The sequence below is a fragment of the Lissotriton helveticus genome, chromosome 7, assembly GCF_964261635.1.
Source record: "Lissotriton helveticus chromosome 7, aLisHel1.1, whole genome shotgun sequence".
Classification (NCBI taxonomy): domain Eukaryota; kingdom Metazoa; phylum Chordata; class Amphibia; order Caudata; family Salamandridae; genus Lissotriton; species Lissotriton helveticus.
The window spans coordinates 1,220,630,228-1,220,651,249 of NC_136068.1; the positions used below are offsets into that span (position 1 = coordinate 1,220,630,228).

At 46.5% G+C, this 21,022-nt stretch overlaps 1 protein-coding gene across 1 annotated transcript in view; it reads right to left on the minus strand.

Moving 5' to 3' along the window:
- Window positions 1–21,022, minus strand: part of ANKFN1 (ankyrin repeat and fibronectin type III domain containing 1) — a 1,441,385-nt gene that overhangs the window by 1,186,068 nt on the left and 234,295 nt on the right. Inside the window, exon 3 of the mRNA XM_078650803.1 lies at window positions 20,214–20,408. Within this exon, the coding sequence (XP_078506929.1) occupies window positions 20,214–20,408 (195 nt within the window). The remainder of the gene's footprint in view (window positions 1–20,213; window positions 20,409–21,022) is intronic.

The window sequence follows — 21,022 nt, forward strand, 5'->3', positions numbered from 1 at the left end:
CCAACTGGTGTTTTTCCTTTTACTGTGATTATATGTGTTGAACCAAAAAGTATATAACCTCTTGTTTGAATACGAGCCAACAGTCTTCTCCGCGCACCTGATGGGTGAGGGTTGGAGAGGCTCCTCTATAGAGTATTTGTTGCTTAATATATGATTGAACTTTCTTCACTGCCAACTGACTGATTATTTGGTAATGGGATTGAGGCTATTGGTAGGTATAGCCTTTATGTTATTTTTATTGTACTTCATTTCCCTATAGCGTTCTTTTTCCTTAGGCTCATACTTGAGTCTCCAGCGCCTTTTTTGCCTGTGGCACTGTCTTTTGAGAAGTCTGAGCACTTCTGAAAACCAGGGTTTGATGGGAGTTGTCTTCGTGATTTTCCCCAGTTTTTGGGGGACAATCATCCGGACTGCCAACCCAATCCAGACATGGCATTCAAGAGCTGCTCTCTCCGGGGCAACTGATAGGAGCGGTCTGTTGAGGCTAAGTTATGTAAAAAACTCTATGTGTTCGAGGTGATGCCAGAGGAATCGCCTGTGGCTTTTTATAGGCACCTGCTTATAACCTGCAGAGGAAAGCAGGGTGAGAATTAGCACGATCACTACGTGGACAGACCAAAGTAGTTGCAAGGTGCCTTTAAATTTCAAGACAATCAGAGAAAACTGCATCAAGTAGGTGATCGGCTCTCTGGATAGGACCTTTGGTCAACTGTGTTAGACCAACACTAGTAGGAAGGTCCATCAGGGCCATCGAGTCATTATCCTGTGCGTTATCTAAGTGGAAATTTAGGTCCCTGCGGATGATATAATCCTGGAAGCTGACTTTATGTTCAAGCAATTGCCCCAAGGATTGTAAGAAGTTGGCTCTGGGTCCAGATGAGTGATAGATCAGCATTCCAGTAAAAGAATGAGTGTGATTGATAGCTATTTGAAAGGAAAGTGCCTCACAGGATGCTCCAGTGGGAATATCGTTTAAGGTGGCTTTTAAGTGGTTCCTATAAATAACTGCTAGCCCCCCTCCTTTTTTCCCTCTGCGATCTTTCCTAAAGATGGGGAAACCAGGCAGAATAGCTACCACCAAGTCAGGCCCTGAAGTTTCATCTGCCCAGGTTTCTACGATGAACAGGATGTCAAGCTTCTGCTCTTCAGCAAAGTTGGCAAATTCAAACTTATGTTTGATAAGCGAGTGTGCATTAATAAGAGCATACTGGAGCCTTGACTGGGCCTTACGGGAGGTCCTGATGAATTTGCTTTTGATGTTGGAAAGCTCTAGGTTGCATATGTGACATTTCCAGGGGTATGAGCATTTTACACATTTAGAAATTGGGACTGAACAGCGCGGACTGGTAGTAGACATGGCCAGCAGGGTATCTTGAGAGTACGTGCACAGAGTGGCAAGTGGGTTTTACCTAAAACCGGCAGCATGGCTGACCCTGCACGTAGGCCGCTTGGGCCACGTGCGGATATGCGCAGACGATCCTGGTGCATGTGCTCTGAGCCCTAAAGTTTGACAGCATTGGCTAACATTGGCTAACTACTTATTGGCAACCTTAGAGTTTCTATAAGTCCATAGCATACAGTACAAAAATAAACCCATGGCATACACTGAAAAGGTTTATCTGTAGACTGCAGCACTTATTGTGCCATCCACTAGTGTGACAAAGGAAAACATGGCTTCAGGCCTTCCATTGTAGTCTTACTGCTACAGTGTAAACCGTGCAACCTGCAACCTGTTAAAATAGTCCTTTTTGACAGGTAAAAACCTCCCTTTAAAGTATTAGTAGGACACCCCTACCAAAGCGTTGTGGCCTAAAAGGTAGGATGCATGACATTTCAAAGTGGGACATGTAGAAAATTAATGTTACCATTCACTGTGGTGGGCATAGCTCTCCTATGTGGAAAGTCAGAGTACAGATTAAAAATAATACTGTATATCGAGAGAGAGAACAGCTAGAAAAATAACTGAACAACTATTTTTAATAGTTATTAAAAATCCAATTCAACAGTGAAGTTAGATTTTTTTTAAATTTTAAGGAAAAGTATCATTTTTTTTAAAAGTTACCCTTTTCCTGTCTGAAGTTCTTGATGCTAATTTTCATTAACTCCTGAGCAACTGAAATCCCTCTCAGGAGTTATAAAGGAGGTCACTGTAATTGACAGATTCACTTGAATAGGCAGGGATGACTCCTTAGAGCTAACCATCCTGATGGCATCAGAATGTGGAATTATGCTTGACAGGTCTATTTGAGCCATATGTAGCACTTGGCATACTTGAAAGGGAGCAAACAGGATGCCAGGAAAATTGTTGTGTATCCCCCATATATTACTGAGGGACTCACTTTTTGTCTTACCAAACACCTGTCTCCTAATTTGTTGTGGGGATAGGGCCTGCTTCAAATTGGAATTTAGTGTGATTTGTGGGTGAACACTGATGATTTACACTCCCCTACACACCCCAAACCTTCAGACACCAAAGATACAGTGGCCAATGACTTTTTCCATCTTGAAAATGCACTTGGTTAGGAAATCCCCGGGAGTCGCCCCCGCCCACTAGCTGATACCGGCCATAAATGTGGCACCTTCACGAACAGAATAAGACGGAACCTGCTATTGCAATCCATCAATCAATCATCCCGTGAGGGTCTCAAGGTGCTGGGGGGAGGGGGTTGGGCAGTTCAGTGGTCATCCGAAGTACCAGGCCTTGAGATCCTTTCTGAATTGATGCAGTGTTGGGCTTTGTCTGATGTGGAGGGGGAGTTAGTTCCAGGTCTTGGCCGCAATTTAGGAATAGCATTTGCCCCCTTATCTGGCCCTGTGGATGCGGGGGCCATGGCCAGGGCTAGGCTGGCAGAGCGGAGCTTTCTCTTGGGGGAATGGAAGGAGAATCTTTTGTTGAGGTATTGGATTTGGTGTTGTGGAGGGCTTTGTGGGTGTGCGTAAGCAGTTTGAAGGTTATTTTTTTTCTACGGGTAGCCATTGGAGGTCGCAGAGTTGTTGGGTGATGTGGTCATTTTGTGGGATGTTGAGGACGAGTCTGGCTGCAGCGTTCCGGATGATCTGGAGTTTGCAGATGATTCCGGCATAGAAAGCGTTTCTGTAGTAAAGTCTTCTGGTGATGAGTGTGTGGTGACAGTCTTCCTTGTGTTGGGGGAATGAATTTGAAAGTCTTGCAGAGTATGCATAGGGTATTGAAGCATGTGGCGCATACAGCGTTAAGCTAGCAGTTCGTGGTGAGCGAAGAGTTGAGTATGATGGCAAGTTTGCATGCGTGATCCATAGGGTTGGGTGGGTTTCCGAGGGCGGGGGCCACCAGGTGTTGTTCCATGCAGAGGGGGTGGAGCTGAGGATGAGGACTTCTGTTTTCTCTGAATTGAGCTTCCGGCAGCTGATGCTCATCCAGGTAGCAAAGTACTTAATCCCTTCTTGGAAACTGTGCCTGGTGATGTCAGGTTCATTGGTGAGGGAAAGGATGAGCTGGGTGTCGTCAGTGTGTGAGACTATGTTGAGTCTGTGTTTTCTGACGTTGGTTGCAAGGGGGCCTTGTAGACATTAAAGAGGGTGGGGCTGAGGGAGGATCCTCGGGGTTCTGATCTCTGTAGTTTTGGAGAAAAAGGGCAGGAGTCTTATTCTTTGTGTTCTGCCTGAGAGGAAATATCGAATCCAGTCTAAGGCAGTTCCCTGGATACCGGCGTCATGGAGTCTGGCAGCTAGTTTGCGGTGGGAGATGGTGTCGAAGGCTGCTGAGAGGTCTGGAAGGATGAGGGCTGCTGTGTGACCTTGGTTGGGGAGGGAGCGGATGTCGTCAGTGGCAGCTGTGAGGGCAGTATTGGTGCTGTGGCTGCTGTGGAATACGGATTGAATTAATTTGGGTCCTCACCGCGACTTAGCGGGTCTTCTGTGTGCTCTTCGTCACCCTTGCCGCCATCTTAGGAGTCAGAAAGGGACGCTTGAGGCCAGTGCAGGTTAGCGCTCCAGCAGTCAGGTTGACTGGTCTGAGGCAAGCGCGAAGCGTGCAGTGTACTTAAGGGCTGCCTGGAGGTAAGGTCAGCCTTAATAAGGCTACTCTTTGCTGCGTGTTACCGCTGTGCTCAAAGCGCTGTACATTTTTAAATGCCCGTTTTTGTATTTGTTTGACTTTTATTTAAAGTAACCCTGATTTTAAAATTACCGCCCACATACTTGCATTTAAATTGGGTCCTCACCGCGACTTAGCGGGTCTTCTGTGTGCTCTTCGTCACCCTTGCTGCCATCTTAGGGGTCAGAAAGGGACGCTTGAGGCCAGTGCAGGTTAGCGCTCCAGCAGTCAGGTTGACTAGCCTGAGCCCTATTTCAATGCAAGGATGCTAGCGCACGGCGCATGCGCACGGCGTGTGTGCCGCAGTAACGCCGGAGTCACGCCAGAGTCCAGCCCGTCTGCGCCCGTCCGCGCTAAGGACGAGCTGGACGTGGGGAGGCCAAACGGTTTTAGGAGCCATGCTAGGCCACTCTGGTATCCTCTCCAGGTATTGTTAGATCTGAAACCTGCGCGATTACCCTGCCACCACACTTTCCCCCCTGAGGCCGTACGCTCGTCCTCCACTTGTGGATGTTGCAGGTCACACTATAGCGTCGCTGCGCCCCTATCCGGATACTCTAATACAATTCCCCTGGCGGATCGTCCTATAGACACTACCAGAGAGCTTGGATATCTGATTAACGCTAGATCGCTGATCAAGAATAATGTTTCGTTTAAAGACTTTGTTGGGGTAAATAACCCCTCCTGGGTTTTTATAACGGAAACTTGGGCCAAAGAATCCTCGGGGCCGGATCTCGTTGAGGCGGTCCCAGATGGTTACACCTTGGTTAGGCTGGATAGAGTGGGACGCGTTGGTGGAGGGCTTGGTATCCTGCATAAGGACTCCTATTCGTGTCATACGACGCCTCTATCGGCTCCGGGGGAGGATGTCCAGGCTATGCATTTTTCCATCAATGCACCTCACTCCATCCCGTTCAAGGGGGTGCTAATATATAGACCCCCAGGGCCCAGAGTGGATTTCACTCATCATTTGCTTACTATTCTGGAACCATATTTTGGATCCGAGTCAGTTACAGTTCTGGGAGACATGAACTTCCATTTGGAAAATCTTGAGGTAACTGACACCAAATGCCTCCTAGACACTTTATCTGCCTGTGGCTTGCAGCAGCTAGTCAAGGGTGCCACTCACCAGGCGGGCCATACCTTGGATGGAGTTTTTACTAATGACAGACGGCTGTCAGTGGAAGCATCCATGCCGCTTTCCTGGTCAGATCATTTCGCCGTTCCATTGTTATTAGAGACGATTCTTACTAATAATATACCAAAAGGCCCCAGCAAAATGGAACTTAAGCGGAATCTGAGGAAGGTGACCAATGAGTCTCTGGCACCTTTAACCTCTACCCTTTTAATCCTAAGAGATGAGGACGTTGACTCCGCAGTGCAGAGGTTTGAAGATGTTACCTCCGCAGCGCTGGATGTGCTTGCACCTCTCTCTGTGCGCTACAGTGCTAGGAAAAGGCCATCAACTCCCTGGTATGTTGAATCCCTAAGGCTACTAAGACAAGCCTGTAGAAAGCGGGAACGATGTTGGAGATCTAGTGGGAACATGCAGGATAGAGAATCTCATAAAAATCTTCTGAGGGAATACAGGACGGAGCTCATTAGAATTAAGCAAGAATATTTTTCAAGCCTCACTGGGGCTCTTACTTCACCGAAAGAGCTTTTTAACATCGTTGACTCTTTAATTACTCTGAAGACCCCTGATCCTGTTACTAATTCACAGCAGCTCTGTGACAACATAGCTGAATTCTTTCAGGAGAAAATTGACGATATTGTTTCGACTCTTGAGCTCCAAAGGATTTCTGCATCTCCACCTGCCCCTCTCGCTCCTCAGTTCTCCCTTTATACTTACAAATTCGTTCTCGCTGTCCAGTTTTCCTCCAATCTCTTTACAGGAATTAGAAGTCCTCTTGATTAAGACCAAATCTGGCTCACCCCTTGATCCCTGTCCTCTTCATATCCTTAAGCAATGTAAGGAGACCCTCCTGCCCCCGCTACTTCAAATAATGAACAAGGCCTTAAGTAAAGGCATGTTTCCTTCCCAATGGAAGAAAGCGGTTGTGAAGCCGCTCTTGAAGAAGCCGTCATTGGACCCAGAAGTGCTGAAAAACTTCCGCCCCATTTCGCTGATCCCAGCCCCAGCTAAGATGCTGGAAATCCATCTACACCAGCACCTTTCTTCCTTTCTGGATTCCGCCGGTCTTCTGGATTACTCGCAGCATGGTTTCCGGAGGGGTCATAGCACGGAATCCGCCCTGACCGTGGTGCTTGACAACATCCGCACCACGGTCGACAAGGGCGGAAGTACGTTGCTGATCCTTCTGGATCTCACAGCTGCATTTGACACCCTGTCTCCCCTCATTTTAACATCTCGTCTGAGGGAGATAGGGGTGGAGGGGCAAGCGCTAAGCTTGTTGGCCTCTTTCCTGGACCAGAGGGAACAGAGAGTGAAGCTGGGAGAGTTCCTATCTCCATCCCTGCCGCTGAATTGGGGGGTCCCACAGGGGTCGGCGCTAAGCCCGACCCTGTTTAATATCTATGTGACCCCCCTGGCCAGGCTCATTAGATCTTTTGGGATGGAGGTAGCGTCGTTCGCCGATGATACGCAGATCTTACTGTCTCTCGCCAAGTCTGTCAGCTCCTCTGCCTCCAAGTTTAGACTCTGTATGGAGGCAGTCGCCCTCTGGATGATTAACAATTCACTGCGGCTAAATGGCGAAAAGACAGAGATCCTCGTATTCGGCGAGAAGGAAGACATCTGGTCGGCGGACTGGTGGCCTGAATCTCTGGGGATCTGTCCGGCTCCAACTCGGGCAGCACGAAATTTGGGGGTTATGATTGATCCCTCCCTTGACATGGCTCTTCAAGTAAGGCGGACCATCTCTACCTGCTGGGGCATCATTGCAATCTTGCGCAAAATTAAGTATTATCTATCTGTGCAAGCTCGGAAACAGACGGTCGTAGCTTTGATAACATCCCGGCTCGACTATTGCAATGCTTTATATGCCGGGGCGAATAAAGGTCTGCTGCGAGGTCTCCAATCGGTGCAAAATGCTGCGGCAAAGTTTGTCCTGGCCCTTCCGAAAAGGTCGTCTGCGACCGCTGCCAGGAAATCTTTGCACTGGCTCCCCATTGACGCCAGGATTTCATTTAAAGTGTTATGCCTGGTGTATGGTGCCTTAAACAAGAAGGAGATTGGAGGTATAAAAAACCTCCTCGTCGAAATTGCTCCTTACGGTGCCTCGGGTGCGCAGAGCTAAATGGGGAGGCAGAGCTTTTTCCAATCTTGCTCCAAGATGGTGGAATCTGGTCCCCCTGGAGATTAGGATCCTACCCTCAATGCCTGCTTTCAGAAAAGCTTTAAAAACGTGGCTCTTTGGTATAGCATACCCTTAGCTTTTGGTTTTAGCCTTTTTTCTCTCTTTTTTTGATTCTCTTTGGTAGGCGCCTTGATGCCTCCGGGCAAAGTTGCGCGTTTATAAGTTTACTTTCAATTCAATTCAATTGAGAAGCGTTGAAGATGTTGGTTTCTAGGAAGTGTGCAAGCTAGGTGTTGGTGACTTTCTCAATTACTTTGGCGGCGAAGGGAAGAAGAGGGATGAGCGTTTCCAGTCATTGGGGAAGGTGGCGGTTTCAAGGGAGCAGTTGATCGTTTGTCGTAGTTCGGGTGCGTTGGTGGCCCTGTGAAAGACATGCAATGTGCAGGGGTCAGTGGGTGCTCCGGAGTGGATGCTTTTCATAGTGTTGTGGTGTCTCCTGTGGTGAGAGAGGTCCAGGTGACGATGGTCAGCTGGATGGCATCGCTGGTGGGGGGTGTTGGGTCTGTACCATGGTCTTGGTCGTCGAAGAGCAATTTGATCTTGGGGTGGAAGAAGGAGCTGAATTTGTTGCAAAGGCTTTGGGAGGGAGAGACGTCAGTAGTTTTGCTGTTGGGTCTGGTGAATCCTTGTATGATGGCAAACAGTTCCTTGGAGTTGTGGGAGTTGGAGAGGATTCTATCTTGGATGAAGTTTTTCTTGGTGGTGTGCCGTGGTTTCGGCTTTGTATGTGGAGCGTACTTCTGGGGTTTTGCTGTTTCTGCATGTTTTCTCCAGTTGTCGGCAAAGAGCACTTGGATTCTAGGAGGTCTGTGTTGCACCAGGCGGCTTTCACGTTATGCCGTTTGGTGGAGTTCTGGAAGGGGGCGAGGGTGTCGGCGCAGTTGGGGATACATTTGTGGAGGTTATTTACTGCTGTGTTGGCGTCTGTTGTGGTAGGGGGAGTGCAGCTGAGGGTGGAGGAGAGATGGTCTTTGGTGACTTTGTTCCAGTTTCTGTGAAGGAGGCGTGGCATGCCCTTGTGTGCAGTGTGTTTTGAGAAGGAAAAATGGACGTAGTGGTGGTCTGCCCAGAGCGGTTCCGTGTTGTGACTGAAGTGAATGTTGTTTCCTGTGGCGAAGATGGGGTCAAGAGTGTGTCCTGCCATGTGAGTGGAGGTGGAGACAAGCTGCTCAGTCAAATATGGGTGAGGTTCTCTAGGAGGGCAGTGGTGTTGGAATCGCTAGTGTTGTCCAGGAGGAAGTTCAGGTCTCCGAGCAGTATGTAGTCGTGGAGGGGAGGGTGTAGGGAGCAAAGTAGTCTGCAATGGCTTTGGTGAACTGGGAGCGGGGTCTGGGTGGTCTGTAGGCAAGGGTTCCGCTGAGCGTTATTCTGGGGTTGGGCTGGATCGGGAAGTGGATGTGTTCCATGAGGGGCAAGGTGTTGTCTGAGTTGGTGGTTGTTAGCCGGAGAGAGCTTTTGTGGATGATGGCGAGGCCTCCTCTGGGACAGTTGGGGCAGTCTTTTCTCAGGATCTTGCATCCGTCAGGCAAGCCCTGTTGCAATGTCAAGTGTGGAGCAGGCATTAGTCCATGTCTCTATGAGGAAGGCGACGTCCGGCGAGTGGGTGTTGAGGAGGTCCCAGAGTTCTATGGGGTATCTGTGCAGGGAGCGCAAGTTGAGGATTATGCAGCTCAGGGTCTTGTGTATGGTGGCATCCGGTGGGTTGGGGGTGGCTGTCTGGGGCCAGAGATCGGTGAAGGTGTGCGGCATTGTTGGCAGGAGAAGAGGCCTTGAGAGTTGATGGGGTCGTAGCGACGGGGGGTCGGGGGACCAGGGCCCTTGTCCTTGCTTGTGAACGGGTCACTAGTGGGTGCAGACGGGCTTGCCTTTAGGGTCGGGGTTGAGAGTGAGCAGCTGGGAGGCGGGAGGTAGAAGTGGGAACATGCTGGGGGATGGGCCTCAGGGGCAGCAGCACTAGGGAAAAAAGGCAAGAAAACTGAGGAATTCAAAGAAAAAGGCAACAAAGGGGTAAGAAGTTACAAGAAAAAAGGTAAAAAACAGAAAAAGGCTGACACCCACAGAGCAGACCAGCAGATGAGAAGGCTCTTCCACTGGACCACCAGGGATAAGGTGCAGGTAGAAGTCTGTGGGTGGAGGGGGGCCTTGAACACCTTCCTGAGTCACCAGAAGGCACTGGGGGCAGTGCCCTACAGATGGAGTTGTGCAAGGTGGAGAGAAGTACCCTGACTAGGAGGTCAGAGATCTTGCTCTCCTCGGCGCGCAGCAACTGTCATTAGGTAGGGTTCAGGGGAGGGTGAGCAGATGGGAGGTGGGAACATGCTGGAGAGAGGGACCAGAGGGGGCAGCAGGGGTGGGAAAAAAAGGCAAGCAAAAGGCAAGAAAACAGAAGCAAACAGAGAAAAAGGCAACAAAGGGGAATAACGGCAAAAAAAGAAAAAGAGAGAAAAAGGCTGATACCCATAGAGTGGATCAGCAGAAGAGCAGGCTCTTCCACTGGACCACCAGGAATGAGGCGCAGGCAGGAGTTTGCGGGTGGAGGAGTGCCTTGAACACGTACCTGGATCACGAGAAGGTGCTGGGGCAGTGCCTTAACGATAGAGATGCGCGAGGGGAGAGCAGTTACCCTGACATGGAGGTCAGAGGTCTTGCTGTCTGCCACTTGAAAGGAGCCCAGAAGGACTGGATCTGCTCCCTCTTGTACTGAGAACTGGGATGCGTACTTTAAGGTTCAGCCTCTTGTGTGGCTACAGGGACACAAAAAGCTGCAAGAGGCCTCTCTTGAAAATTTCTAGAATTTGGACAGGGCTTTGGTGGTGGCCTCTACCTGTCAACCTGGGAGTCTCTAAGTTCCCCCCTCTGATGCTCTTAGAAGTGTGCTCCGTGTTTGTAAACATTTGAAAAATGTTGCTCCACAGATTCAAGTAGACTTGCCACAAAACATATCCTAGCAGCAGTTCCACAGCATCAGAGTTTATTTCAAGTTGGTCCATGCAGAGATCTCAGCACCTCTAAAAGAGTGACAATGTTTCTTTCTGCATTGGCACTTTTTAAACAAAAACCTCAAATCTTGGCTCCAGGTTTCCGACCTTCAGTGCCATGTCAGCAGCTACAATTTCAGCTTTGTCCCACGCGGAGTAAAGTTTTTCTTCAGAAAAATAACAAAGTCTCTTTTTGGGTTGAGACTTTTTTTTACTTTCCCACTTCAAGGCTCCAAGGGGGACCAGTCTTTATGATGTATATGACCCTCGCTCCATGACCATTCACTATCATTGGAGCATCATGCTTTTGGTGCAATCTGACCTTATGTTTTTTCACATTTATATCTTAATTCCCATTATTTGAATTTTTTGTCATTTTCCTGTCATTTTGTTCATTACATTTTAATAAATTTTTCTAAATTGGTGTGGTATTTTTACTGTGTAGTGTTTTTAGCCTTTCAACTGTTTTGATATTCCTAAATGCTTTACACATTTTCCTAAAGTTAAGCTCCTTGTCCTAGTTATGAGGGGTTGCGCTGAGGTTCAAAATACTGAAACTTTTGACTGGACCAAACAGGTTAGTGACTTTATTATTTGTACTGTTACCAGTTCACTGCAACTAGTAATCCACGTTCTCACAGTCACCAACTGAGTGACTTTGACCTTTCACCAGAAGTGGTAGCTGCTCATCTTCCATCCACAACAGTGCATTTATTCTGACTGCTGGTGTAGGGTTGTTACCTAATGCAAGGCTAAACAAGTCTGTCCGCTTCATGCCAAGCTAGGTTATGCTCTTCTGTTTGTTTTGTCTCTGGCTTGACAAGGCTTTCTTGTGGACACAGTTAAAATTTGCTTCTTGACCCTTTTGGGCTTTCTTTATTTGCCTGATCAGCCCTCTTAATTCAACTCACAATTTGTGATGCATTTATGTAAAGCACCTTTCATATCTGTTTTCTCATGTTTTTGTTAATAAGCCACAGTGGGAGCTTAGTTTGATTCTTTTCTGTTTCAATGTGTGCATCATTGAGCTTGCACATTGGCATCCTGACACTATTGGCCCACAAGTTTTCTCATTGCCATCACATCTGAATGTCGTTTTAGTGAAATGCAGGTGCGTCTGTTCAACAACCATATACCAAATATTTCCTCATAAGTTGGTGCTTCAGACTCAAGTATCTTTCCTAATGAAAGTGGTGTACCCTTTTCAAATGGAGCAGTACACAATGCTCCTGTGTTATTCTCTCTGCCACTCTCTCTATGGAGGAGGGGAAGAAGTACCATTTACTTTCTACAATATTAGGGCCTAAGAGCACTTGGTAAACAATCAACTCTTTGCTGGATTCTCCAGTGCATAGAAAAGAAAGTTATCCAGAACCTGATTTTGTTTAGGCGGATTGTCCTTTGTATTATGTTGCTAGTATGCTCTGGCCAAGATGGAGCCTCTTGATGTCCTTTGAGCTCAATCCACCAGGGTAAAAGCTACAACTAGATCCTGGCTAGAGGCAGTAATGTGTTGGACATAAGACTGGCGGCTACAAGGGCTTCCATACGTACCTTCACCGGGAACTATTGTATCAATTCTCAGGTCACAGTCACAGATCTGGGTTGAATCCATCATCGTTCTTTAGCTCACTTTATCACCACTGTTCAGACTCAGCCATATGCAACTCAGTCTTGACCCTGTTCTTCATGAGAACAGTCCAGCTTGAACTGCCAAGCCAGGTCTTCCCTGGACCAGAAACAAGTGTCCTGGGACCAGTTTTGGGCAACCCCCCTCATCAGCCAGGCTAGCTGTAATGCAGTGACAAAGTGAGCAAGGGAACCATGTCTGGGCATATTCTGCCAATTTAGGGTGATCAAAGTAAACACAATGAGATGATGGCCGGAGTGCTAAAACTTTCAGACACGCACCCCCAGTCACAGATCTGAGTTGAATCCATCATCATTGTTTATCTTACTTCGCCACCCAAGTTCAGACCCTGCCATATGCAAATCAGTCTTGACCCTGTTCCTCATGGCAACAGTCCAGCCCGAACTGCCAATTCAGGTCTTCCCTCGACCGGAAACAAGCAGAACAATGATGGATTAAACCCAGATCTGTGACTAGTGGTGAGTGTATGAAAAGTTTAAGAGCTCCATTCATCATCTCCTTGTGTTTGCTTAGTTCTCCATGGTGCCATCGCTTATCCACCATCTTTGGGGACTACTGCTTTGGCTTTGATTCAAATGGTGTGAAATCTGTGGTTAGACTAATCTATCTATCTTACTATTGGACTTGGCCCTTTTGGCAGCTTCTCCCTGAATCTTTTTGCATTTGCCTAGCCTGTTTCTGTATCCTGGTGTTGGTGATTTTAGGTCTCTGTGCACTTTTTCACTGTGGTCCAGTGTAAAGTGTGTGCGCTCTCTGTGTATGTGTGGTGAGAGTGGCCTGCCCTCCCATAGGAATGCCTGGGGAATATGTGTGACCATGGTAGTTCCTGATGTGTGGGGAGTGCAGGGTCGAGTTTGGTATGTGCAAACTTGTGTGATTGAATGCTGCGCGATGATGTGCACGGATTTAATGTGTCTAGTGTGGAAGTGCCACTTCTAGAAGTTCGCATGTCTGTGCTGTGAATGTGAATTGACTGTCTGGCTAGTGTTTGGCTGGAGCTGGCTGGTGTGCCTGGCTCCAGTAGTCAGGATGGGTCTGCTCACCAGCCGACTGGACTACGGGAACACCCTTTACGCGGGAACTACAGCCAAACTACAGAAAAGACTCCAGCGCATACAGAACGCCTCCGCACGACTCATCCTGGACATCCCCCGACACAACCACATCTCCGTCCACCTGAGAGACCTGCACTGGCTCCCGGTCAGCAAGAGGATCACTTTCAGACTCCACACCCACGCACACAAGGCTCTCCACGACCTGGGCCCCAAGTACCTCAACAACCGCCTGACTTTCTACACGCCCACCCGCCAGCTATGATCGACCAGCCTTGCCCTTGCCGCCGTACCACGTTCCGCAGAGCCACCGCCGGAGGAAGATCCTTCTCCTACCTGGCAGCCAAGACATGGAACTCCCTCCCCATCCACCTACGGATGACCCAGGACCATCTCTCCTTCAGGAAGCAACTCAAGACCTGGCTTTTCGAGCAGTGACGGACCCCTCCCCCCCCAGCGCTTGAGACCCCTCCGGGTGAGCAGTGCGCTATACAAATTATGTGATTGATTGATTGCCCCGGTGGTGAATGGAGAGATCTGCATGTCGATAGGAGGGAGGGGTGCACCTGGGACCTGAAAAGAGCTGGGCCTTCCCTCCACAATGCTGGCTCCACCCCCTGTGGTGTGTCTGATGTCCCTGACCCACCCTGTAAACAGGCAGAGGGGCTGAGCAAAACAAAGTGCTCAAGAACCAGTTGCATCTGGTCCGCCCCTTGCCTGCACCTTTGGAAACTAAGGAAATGGTGTCGGTGGGATTAGGCGAAGCCCCGCGAGAGAGAGAGTGAGTCTTGTAGCGCCTCGCGGGCTCCATTGCAAGGATTGGGTGAAGATGCCCAGAAGTTAGGGGAGCCCCAGAGGCAGAGTCCCACGCTGTCCCCGAAGCCAGAGATTCTCCCCCGCCGAGGCCGGTGAGTGCAGAGGGAGCGAGAGATGTGGTGGGGCGCCATTGAAGGCACCGTGGTTGGGTCTCTTGGGCGGCCCCGTCTGGCAGCGGGCTGCCCCAACACGAGCCTAGTTGGTGCAGAGCCTAAGTGGCTCCAACGTGGGCACATCGGTTCAAAGGGCCCCAGTGGGGGTCCTGAGGGCCAGTAGGCCCGTGCTTTTCCCCAGTGGGCGTCCCGAGGGCCAGAGGGGCCCAATCCTCATTGTTTAGGGGGTGGGGTGTAGGGGCACATTGTCGGTGCCAACCCCCGCGCCCACCGCTTGGGGACATATTTACTTAAAGGGCCCAGTGGGGTCCTCAGGGGTCAGTGATACCCCCGATTGGGCATATTTGACTTTCCAGAGTCTACGTGGCTCCCACAGAGTGCAATTTTAATTTCAGAGCCAGAGGGCTCTTAAGGAATGGGCATGTTTAGTTACAGAGCCTAGGTGGCTCCAACGTGTTGCCTGGTGACTTGTTCCTAGAGCCCAGGTGGCTCCAATGTTTAGCCCCATTACTTGCAGAGCCTTGGTGGCTTCAACAGTGGCCTAAGTTATTTCAGAGCCTAGAGGGCTCCACCCTGCTGCGCAGTTGTTCCTGAGGGCCAGTAAAAGCCCTTGCCGCAGTTTACAGATCCCAGCTGCCCAGCAAGTAGTGGGCAGCTGCACCATTTAGGCGCCATTTGAGAGAGTCCCTGAGAGGGACAGAAGTGGCACAGACGTGCCAAGCCTACCACAGCTGCGCAGTACTTAGTGCCAGCTGCAGCGTTTAGGCCCTGTTCTTGTTCTCAGCTGCCCAGCAAGTAGTGGGCAGCTGCAACGTTTAGGTTTGCGCCGGTGGCGCACCCCTGACTGGTGCTGCATCGGCAGCGCGCCTTGACATTCTGGACACAGGGCATTTGAGCCCCTTCTTGAGATGGTCAGTTGGCCATGGGGCTAGTATATGGATAGGGGGCAAGGCCCTAATTTGATTTATGTGATCGAAATGTGGTGCTAGGAAATGTAATGCATTTAGTATGTTTTACGCACCCTGTGTTTGATACCTCTAGAGATGGTTTTATCTATAGAGGTATGTGTTACGGAGATTGTACTTCACTGTGATTTACGCCCCTAAATGTGAGTTATACTTAGGAGGTAGGGTCTAATGTGCTTAGACTAGTGAGGAGATTGCATAATGTGTTTATGCAGATGAGGTTGGCGCAGGATGTAATTTGATCCTGATGTGATTGTGCATACTGTACAGTTATGTTACAGGTTGAGGTGGAGTACAGTGACTGCCAGTAGTTACTGGTTGTAGGTTTATGATCTATTTTTACTTGTACCAAGTTCTGCTAAGTGTTGATCCTGACAGTGGCCCACATGGCCCTGTCCTGTGTAAATAATCCCTTGTGAATATTGCCCGTGCCAGTTGGCACAATGTATATTGTGTGATTTCTATTTGTTGTGTTTTAAGAATACAAAAGTTATTTTTATATAACCTAGTGGGGAGTTCCTTTTGCAGTGTACCTGGGATGTTGTTGCTGTGTGCGTGCGCAAATGGTTTACACATTGCCTCCGGGATAAGCCTGCCTGCTCGTGCTAAGCTACCAATGGGGTGAGCAGGGGTTATCTTTGGCATGTAACTCCCTTGCCCTGACTAGAGTGGTAGTTTCTGCCTGGCTTTGGTGCAAGCCTTAGCCAACCAGAAATCCTAGTTCTAACACTTACTATCAGTAGCGTTCTTTCTGATTGATACTCTATATGAATGCAGATTCCGCATTGTCCTCCATCCTGTCTGTGCTGTTGACGTTTTTTTGTTATATGGTCTGAAATTAGATCTGAAGGTGCAGACATTTTCTGTTGGTGAACAAATTTCAGCGCACAGGGATGGTGCCTGTATGTGACTCCATGTAGTCATTTTGAAAATGGGATGAGCTGCCAAAGAATCCGATGGCACCACAAGCTGGAACTTTGGGAGCTCTGCAGAAAGCTTTCTGCATCCAGTCTGGCACTGAGGAGATTTCAGACAGATGAGAAGTCTGAGGTTATATAGAGTATCTACAAGAAAGAGTGTTAACAAAGGTAAATAATTGGTTCATCTAGATAGGAATGATCTCCCCTCACTTACATTTCCGGGATGAGCAAGAATGGACGCTTGGGCACATTTACACACCAGTTGCTGTGCCCCTCCTCCACAACCATTCTCATAGGCTGCCCTCAGGAGACTTAAAACACAGAGAAGATTATTGACATAGAACAAACGTATACTTTTGGGTAAGTTTACACTTGTTGTAGTCATTTTACTACATTTTTGTATTTACAAATTGTAAGTGTAATGTTTTACACACATAAAATTGCTAGTAATAAATTACACTATTAGTTTGTAAACACCAAAACAATAGAATAGTTACCACAGTAAGAGTAAACTTACACAAACGTTTAAGTTTGCCTTCCTGAATCAGGCCCACAGACTATCAATAACACAGCAATGCTAGTAACATTGCTGAAAAGCATACCAGCCCCAGTCAGTACTGATCCCAATATTCATTCAAGATTTCTCCCATTTAGTCATACAGATGTGAAAAACAATTAGGTCTCCATAAACAAATACCTAAACTTAATTCACCCAAAAACACACATTAGGACCCAGCTCCTCTCATGGAAGCAAGTCTATTATCAACAGCGTAGACGCTCCACTCCCACAAAATGTCCACCTAAAACCACAACCATTGTGTCTCACATCCACCCTTCACAAATCTTGGCATCTCCTCTAATAACTCAAGTACCTTGCACTCCCATATGTGTGAGTTTCACAACAACAAAACCCTCCACGAGGGACATCTTACATATTTCAATAATACATTGGACTAGTAACATGAGGTAAATCTGTGATCAATCTAACGCAGCTATAAACCTGTAGCCACTCAAATAAGAAGTCGATGGATGACTGCAGTATTGCAGCAGTCTCATTATTGCTACAAAGCAGAGACCTTGACCTCTCGGCCTCACCTAGACCTCATTCATCTACATTCTAATGTATAACTGCGGCTTTATTTCCAAATGGGTTATCAGGAATATGGTTAGTATCTGTATGTTGAGTGCCCCCACTGACTTAATAAACCCACTCAGGTTAGAATAAACAGTTCTACAGACCCCCTTAGCAGCTGGAGTGAGAGCAGAAGACAATCCCCATAGAAGAGTGTATTAAGTTAAAGCTAAACTAAAAATTGGTAAGTAAAAAACAAATCAGGAAATCATTCCCAAATCAATTTAGAGAAAACTTAAATACAAAGCTAGAATTTCAGCCCATTAATATAGGGCAAAGGGAACCAGAGATAGGAGTTTTTTTAAGTTTTAATGCAAAAAAATCTTAAGAAAAAGTGAAACGCAAATGAGAAGCCCCTGCTCGAGGACAACTGAGAGAATGGTGGAATTTCAGGCCAACTACAGTGGAGTGGAAGTCAGATATATTAAGCAGTATGTTCCAGTGAAAATGTTCATTTTCGGACTTAGTCTCTGAAATTGAAGTTGAAATCTTGCAGTGTGGCAAGCTCCAAGGATGTGGCAGGTGAGAATCCCTGAATGTCAGCTGAGTCATCATCAAGCTAGTGCTGAAGCCACTGGCTTTGATGTCGAAAAAGCTTGTGAGTGGGAAAATCTGGATTTTGTTACATCGAGGTAGCTTTGCGAGACTACAGCCTCACTCCAGACCAAGGCTTTATCATTGGACTTTTTTGGAAGCTAAAATTCTCCAGCAGGGCAAGACTGGAAGCTGTAATCCAGCCTAAATCCAAGAGAACAGATACCTTCACTGCAAGATCTTACTGGGTGAGACCTCTCTGAACAAGTCTCAGCACCTTGCCCTAGCCCTCCAGAGGTAGAAAAAATCACTTTCTAAACTTTTTCAAAGTGCTGGCAAAGGTATTTATCTTCGGTCCTACAGCCCCTACCTCCTCAGGGGAGGCTTCAAGGCACTAAGTCTCTCTCCAGCCAGGTCTCCTGCAGGGTCCAGGTCCACTAAAGTTAGCCTTGCCTTCTTGGAGTCAGATATACTGCTTTTTCCAACCCTGAAGCAGGAGTAGAGAGGCCACCCACTTGACACTTGAAGATCAGCTCCAGTCCCAGGCTACCAGCAGGGGTCAGATGTCCTCAGCAGATGTCAGGAATCAGAAGATCTCCTCCAGTAGGGCCACCTTCTTCAGGCAAAGTCTCTCCATTTATGTTCTGATGAAGTGGTGGTTATGGGGCAGATGTTATGTTCACTAGCCTACAATACAATTCAGACTAATTTCTCATAGTACCCAGGTCATTTTGAGGAACTTCTTCTTTGCTTTACTGTTAAATTACCCAGATCCTGCTTCAAGAATGATTCTAATAATATTGTGGCCTATATTACATCCATTTTTGGTACTACCTCTCTTTGAGACCTTTCTGAGTGGCATAAAACTTCTCATGAGAACACACTAATTTAGTATACCCTTCAATGATTTTGTGTAAAAGTCACAGACACTCAGGAGTACTCAGATTTCATGAGATGTGCCGACTAATGTGCGATTACAAGCTCTCCTGGATCCACAAAGATTTTATGTGAATGTCACAATATGTATGAGGACCAAGTAGACTCTCTAATAACCTTATACACTACCCTTGATGCACCTAACTGTGTGGGTAAAGCTGGTTCTCCTAAATGAACACATAGGGGCATATTATCAAGACAGGCGATAAAATTATCGCCGCTTTAGCAGCAGAAAACTGCAGCTAAAGCGGCGATAATTGGTTATAATATGCTCTATGAAATTCCAATTGAAGCTCATGTTAAATGTGAAAGACATCTAACATAAGCTTCTATTGGAATTCCATAGAGCATATTATCAAGCCAATTATCGTCGCTTTAGCTGCAGTTTTCTGCTGCTACAGCGGCGATAATTTTATCGCCTGTCTTGATAATATGCCCCATAATTTTTACCTGATGGTCAGACCCTCTGAAATGTCCACAGATTTTTATGGTCGCCAACAACTCTCTGGTACTCCCAAGGATACTATGTGAGACCCACGGAAGCTCTTAATGACAGGGTGCCCAGAAGAGGCTCGTGTTAGTATAGAGTAGGAAAAAAAAAAGAATAAAAATGGCTTGCAATTTTGCATTGTAACCTTTGCAAACCTCAAAATATCATTAAAAAGACTTTACTTGAACTGAATAATACATCACCGACCTATCAAAAGTGTAAATATATACAAGTATAAAACCTTTAAAATCCCTTCAGTGAACGAATGTTAACACTGCAGTGGAAAACGTATAAGTTCCTTAATGCCCAAGTCAAAGTAGCTAGACATTGTTTCTCTCCTCCAAAACACTGCTCATAGCCACATGAATGACATTACAGATAATATCATAGAGGATAACTTACACTATCACAAATGGCTTAAGGAATTACATCATCACATACATGATATTGCAGGGAAAAATAAACATCACTTTTCATATAGCATTCTAAGACCAGTTCTCCGTTTTTCCAGTACGAATACTCATTCTATCTGCGAGGAAGGTAAATTTCACATACTCATTTTTAGGAAAAAACGAATATTTTGTTTCAGTCTTTCTCCTGAGTAAAATAACTATTGACTTAGGCCATTGGATCTTAACCTTGCCTCCGCAAAGCCTATTCAGGGGTCCACAGCTGCTTAGAAAATGAAGTATCATTAAGAGATTATTAAAGTGTTCATAAATAAAGAGGCAAAATGTAAAACTGAACATTCTAAAACGTTCTGTAAATGTTAAGAAATTTGAAATTGGAGACTAAATACCAGCTTATTATCCTCAGATTGATCAGTGGGAGCCATGCAAGTGCATAACACAGAAAATAGTATGGACAATGAAGTGGCTTCAGTTTGATTTAGAAACGTTCCAATATTCCCATTAACATTTATATGTAGATGTGTTTTAATATTTGTTTGTGAATTAAAAGAATTATTTCATCCTTTGTGTATTTGTTTGATGAATGTTTTGTTTTCCTGTGGTTTTTTTTATGGTTAACAAATAATCAAGGCGAGGGCCCCCCACTTCCAGTAATGACTTGGTGGGGATCCCCAGATTCAAATAATTAGTCAGAGGGGGTCCCAAGGTTCCAATAATGATTAAGTGGGGTTTACAGATGTCAAAAGGTAAAGAAACACTGATTTAGACTATACAGTCACAAATATATTGTCTCTTAATATTCTTGCATTTTTAGTGCTTACTAGAATGTTCAAAGCCTGTTTTCATCCGCTTGTATAACCGGTATCTCCACTCCCAGGACTTAAGCTGTTTCTCTTTGTCCGAGTTCTCCATACTGACACTTTCACTCAATACTTGGGCAGAGAGTTCGCTGACTCTCTGTTGTGCTTCTTGGACCAAACTGTTGAGATGCATTGATCTACTTTCCAGACTTACAACTGTGAAGGAAAGAAAGCAGATGTAAATATTTCTTTCAAAGTGGCGAAAAAAAATAAATTCAATAATCGGCAAGCCAATGCAAAAATCTGTCACCGCAGCCATGAATATAAAAAACCCTTCTCTTGAACAATCCCAAAAAATAGACCACCTAAAATAATTAGGTCTCACTCTCTCTTCTGTGGTAGGTAAAACAGTATGCCAGTTCTAAAGCAATTCAATTGCCATTTTATTACACCTGTACAACTTATGTTTTGCAGAAATACCGATAGGCAATTTTTTTTGTTGAATTTTTTTTCTTTATATTAACGGCTCTTTCATAACTGCCATCCCTTCCAACACACACCTTGCGAATATGTAATTGTCTTGTTGACTTTGACCCTCTTTTCAACCCCCTAAGGGCAGCACCTGTTATTGCGAAGTGAACCCCGAGGATATGTTCAGCAGAAGTATCCGGATAGAATCTGCCCCATGACATGGTCACACAGGTTCTTCCATGTACTAATGATTTTCACATTTACACAGAAATGTTTTCTTTTTCTTTTTCTCATTGTTAACTTCTTGATATGTTTGTTTTTGATTACATTTCTTTCCTGTGCTGCTAATAAGAAATGCT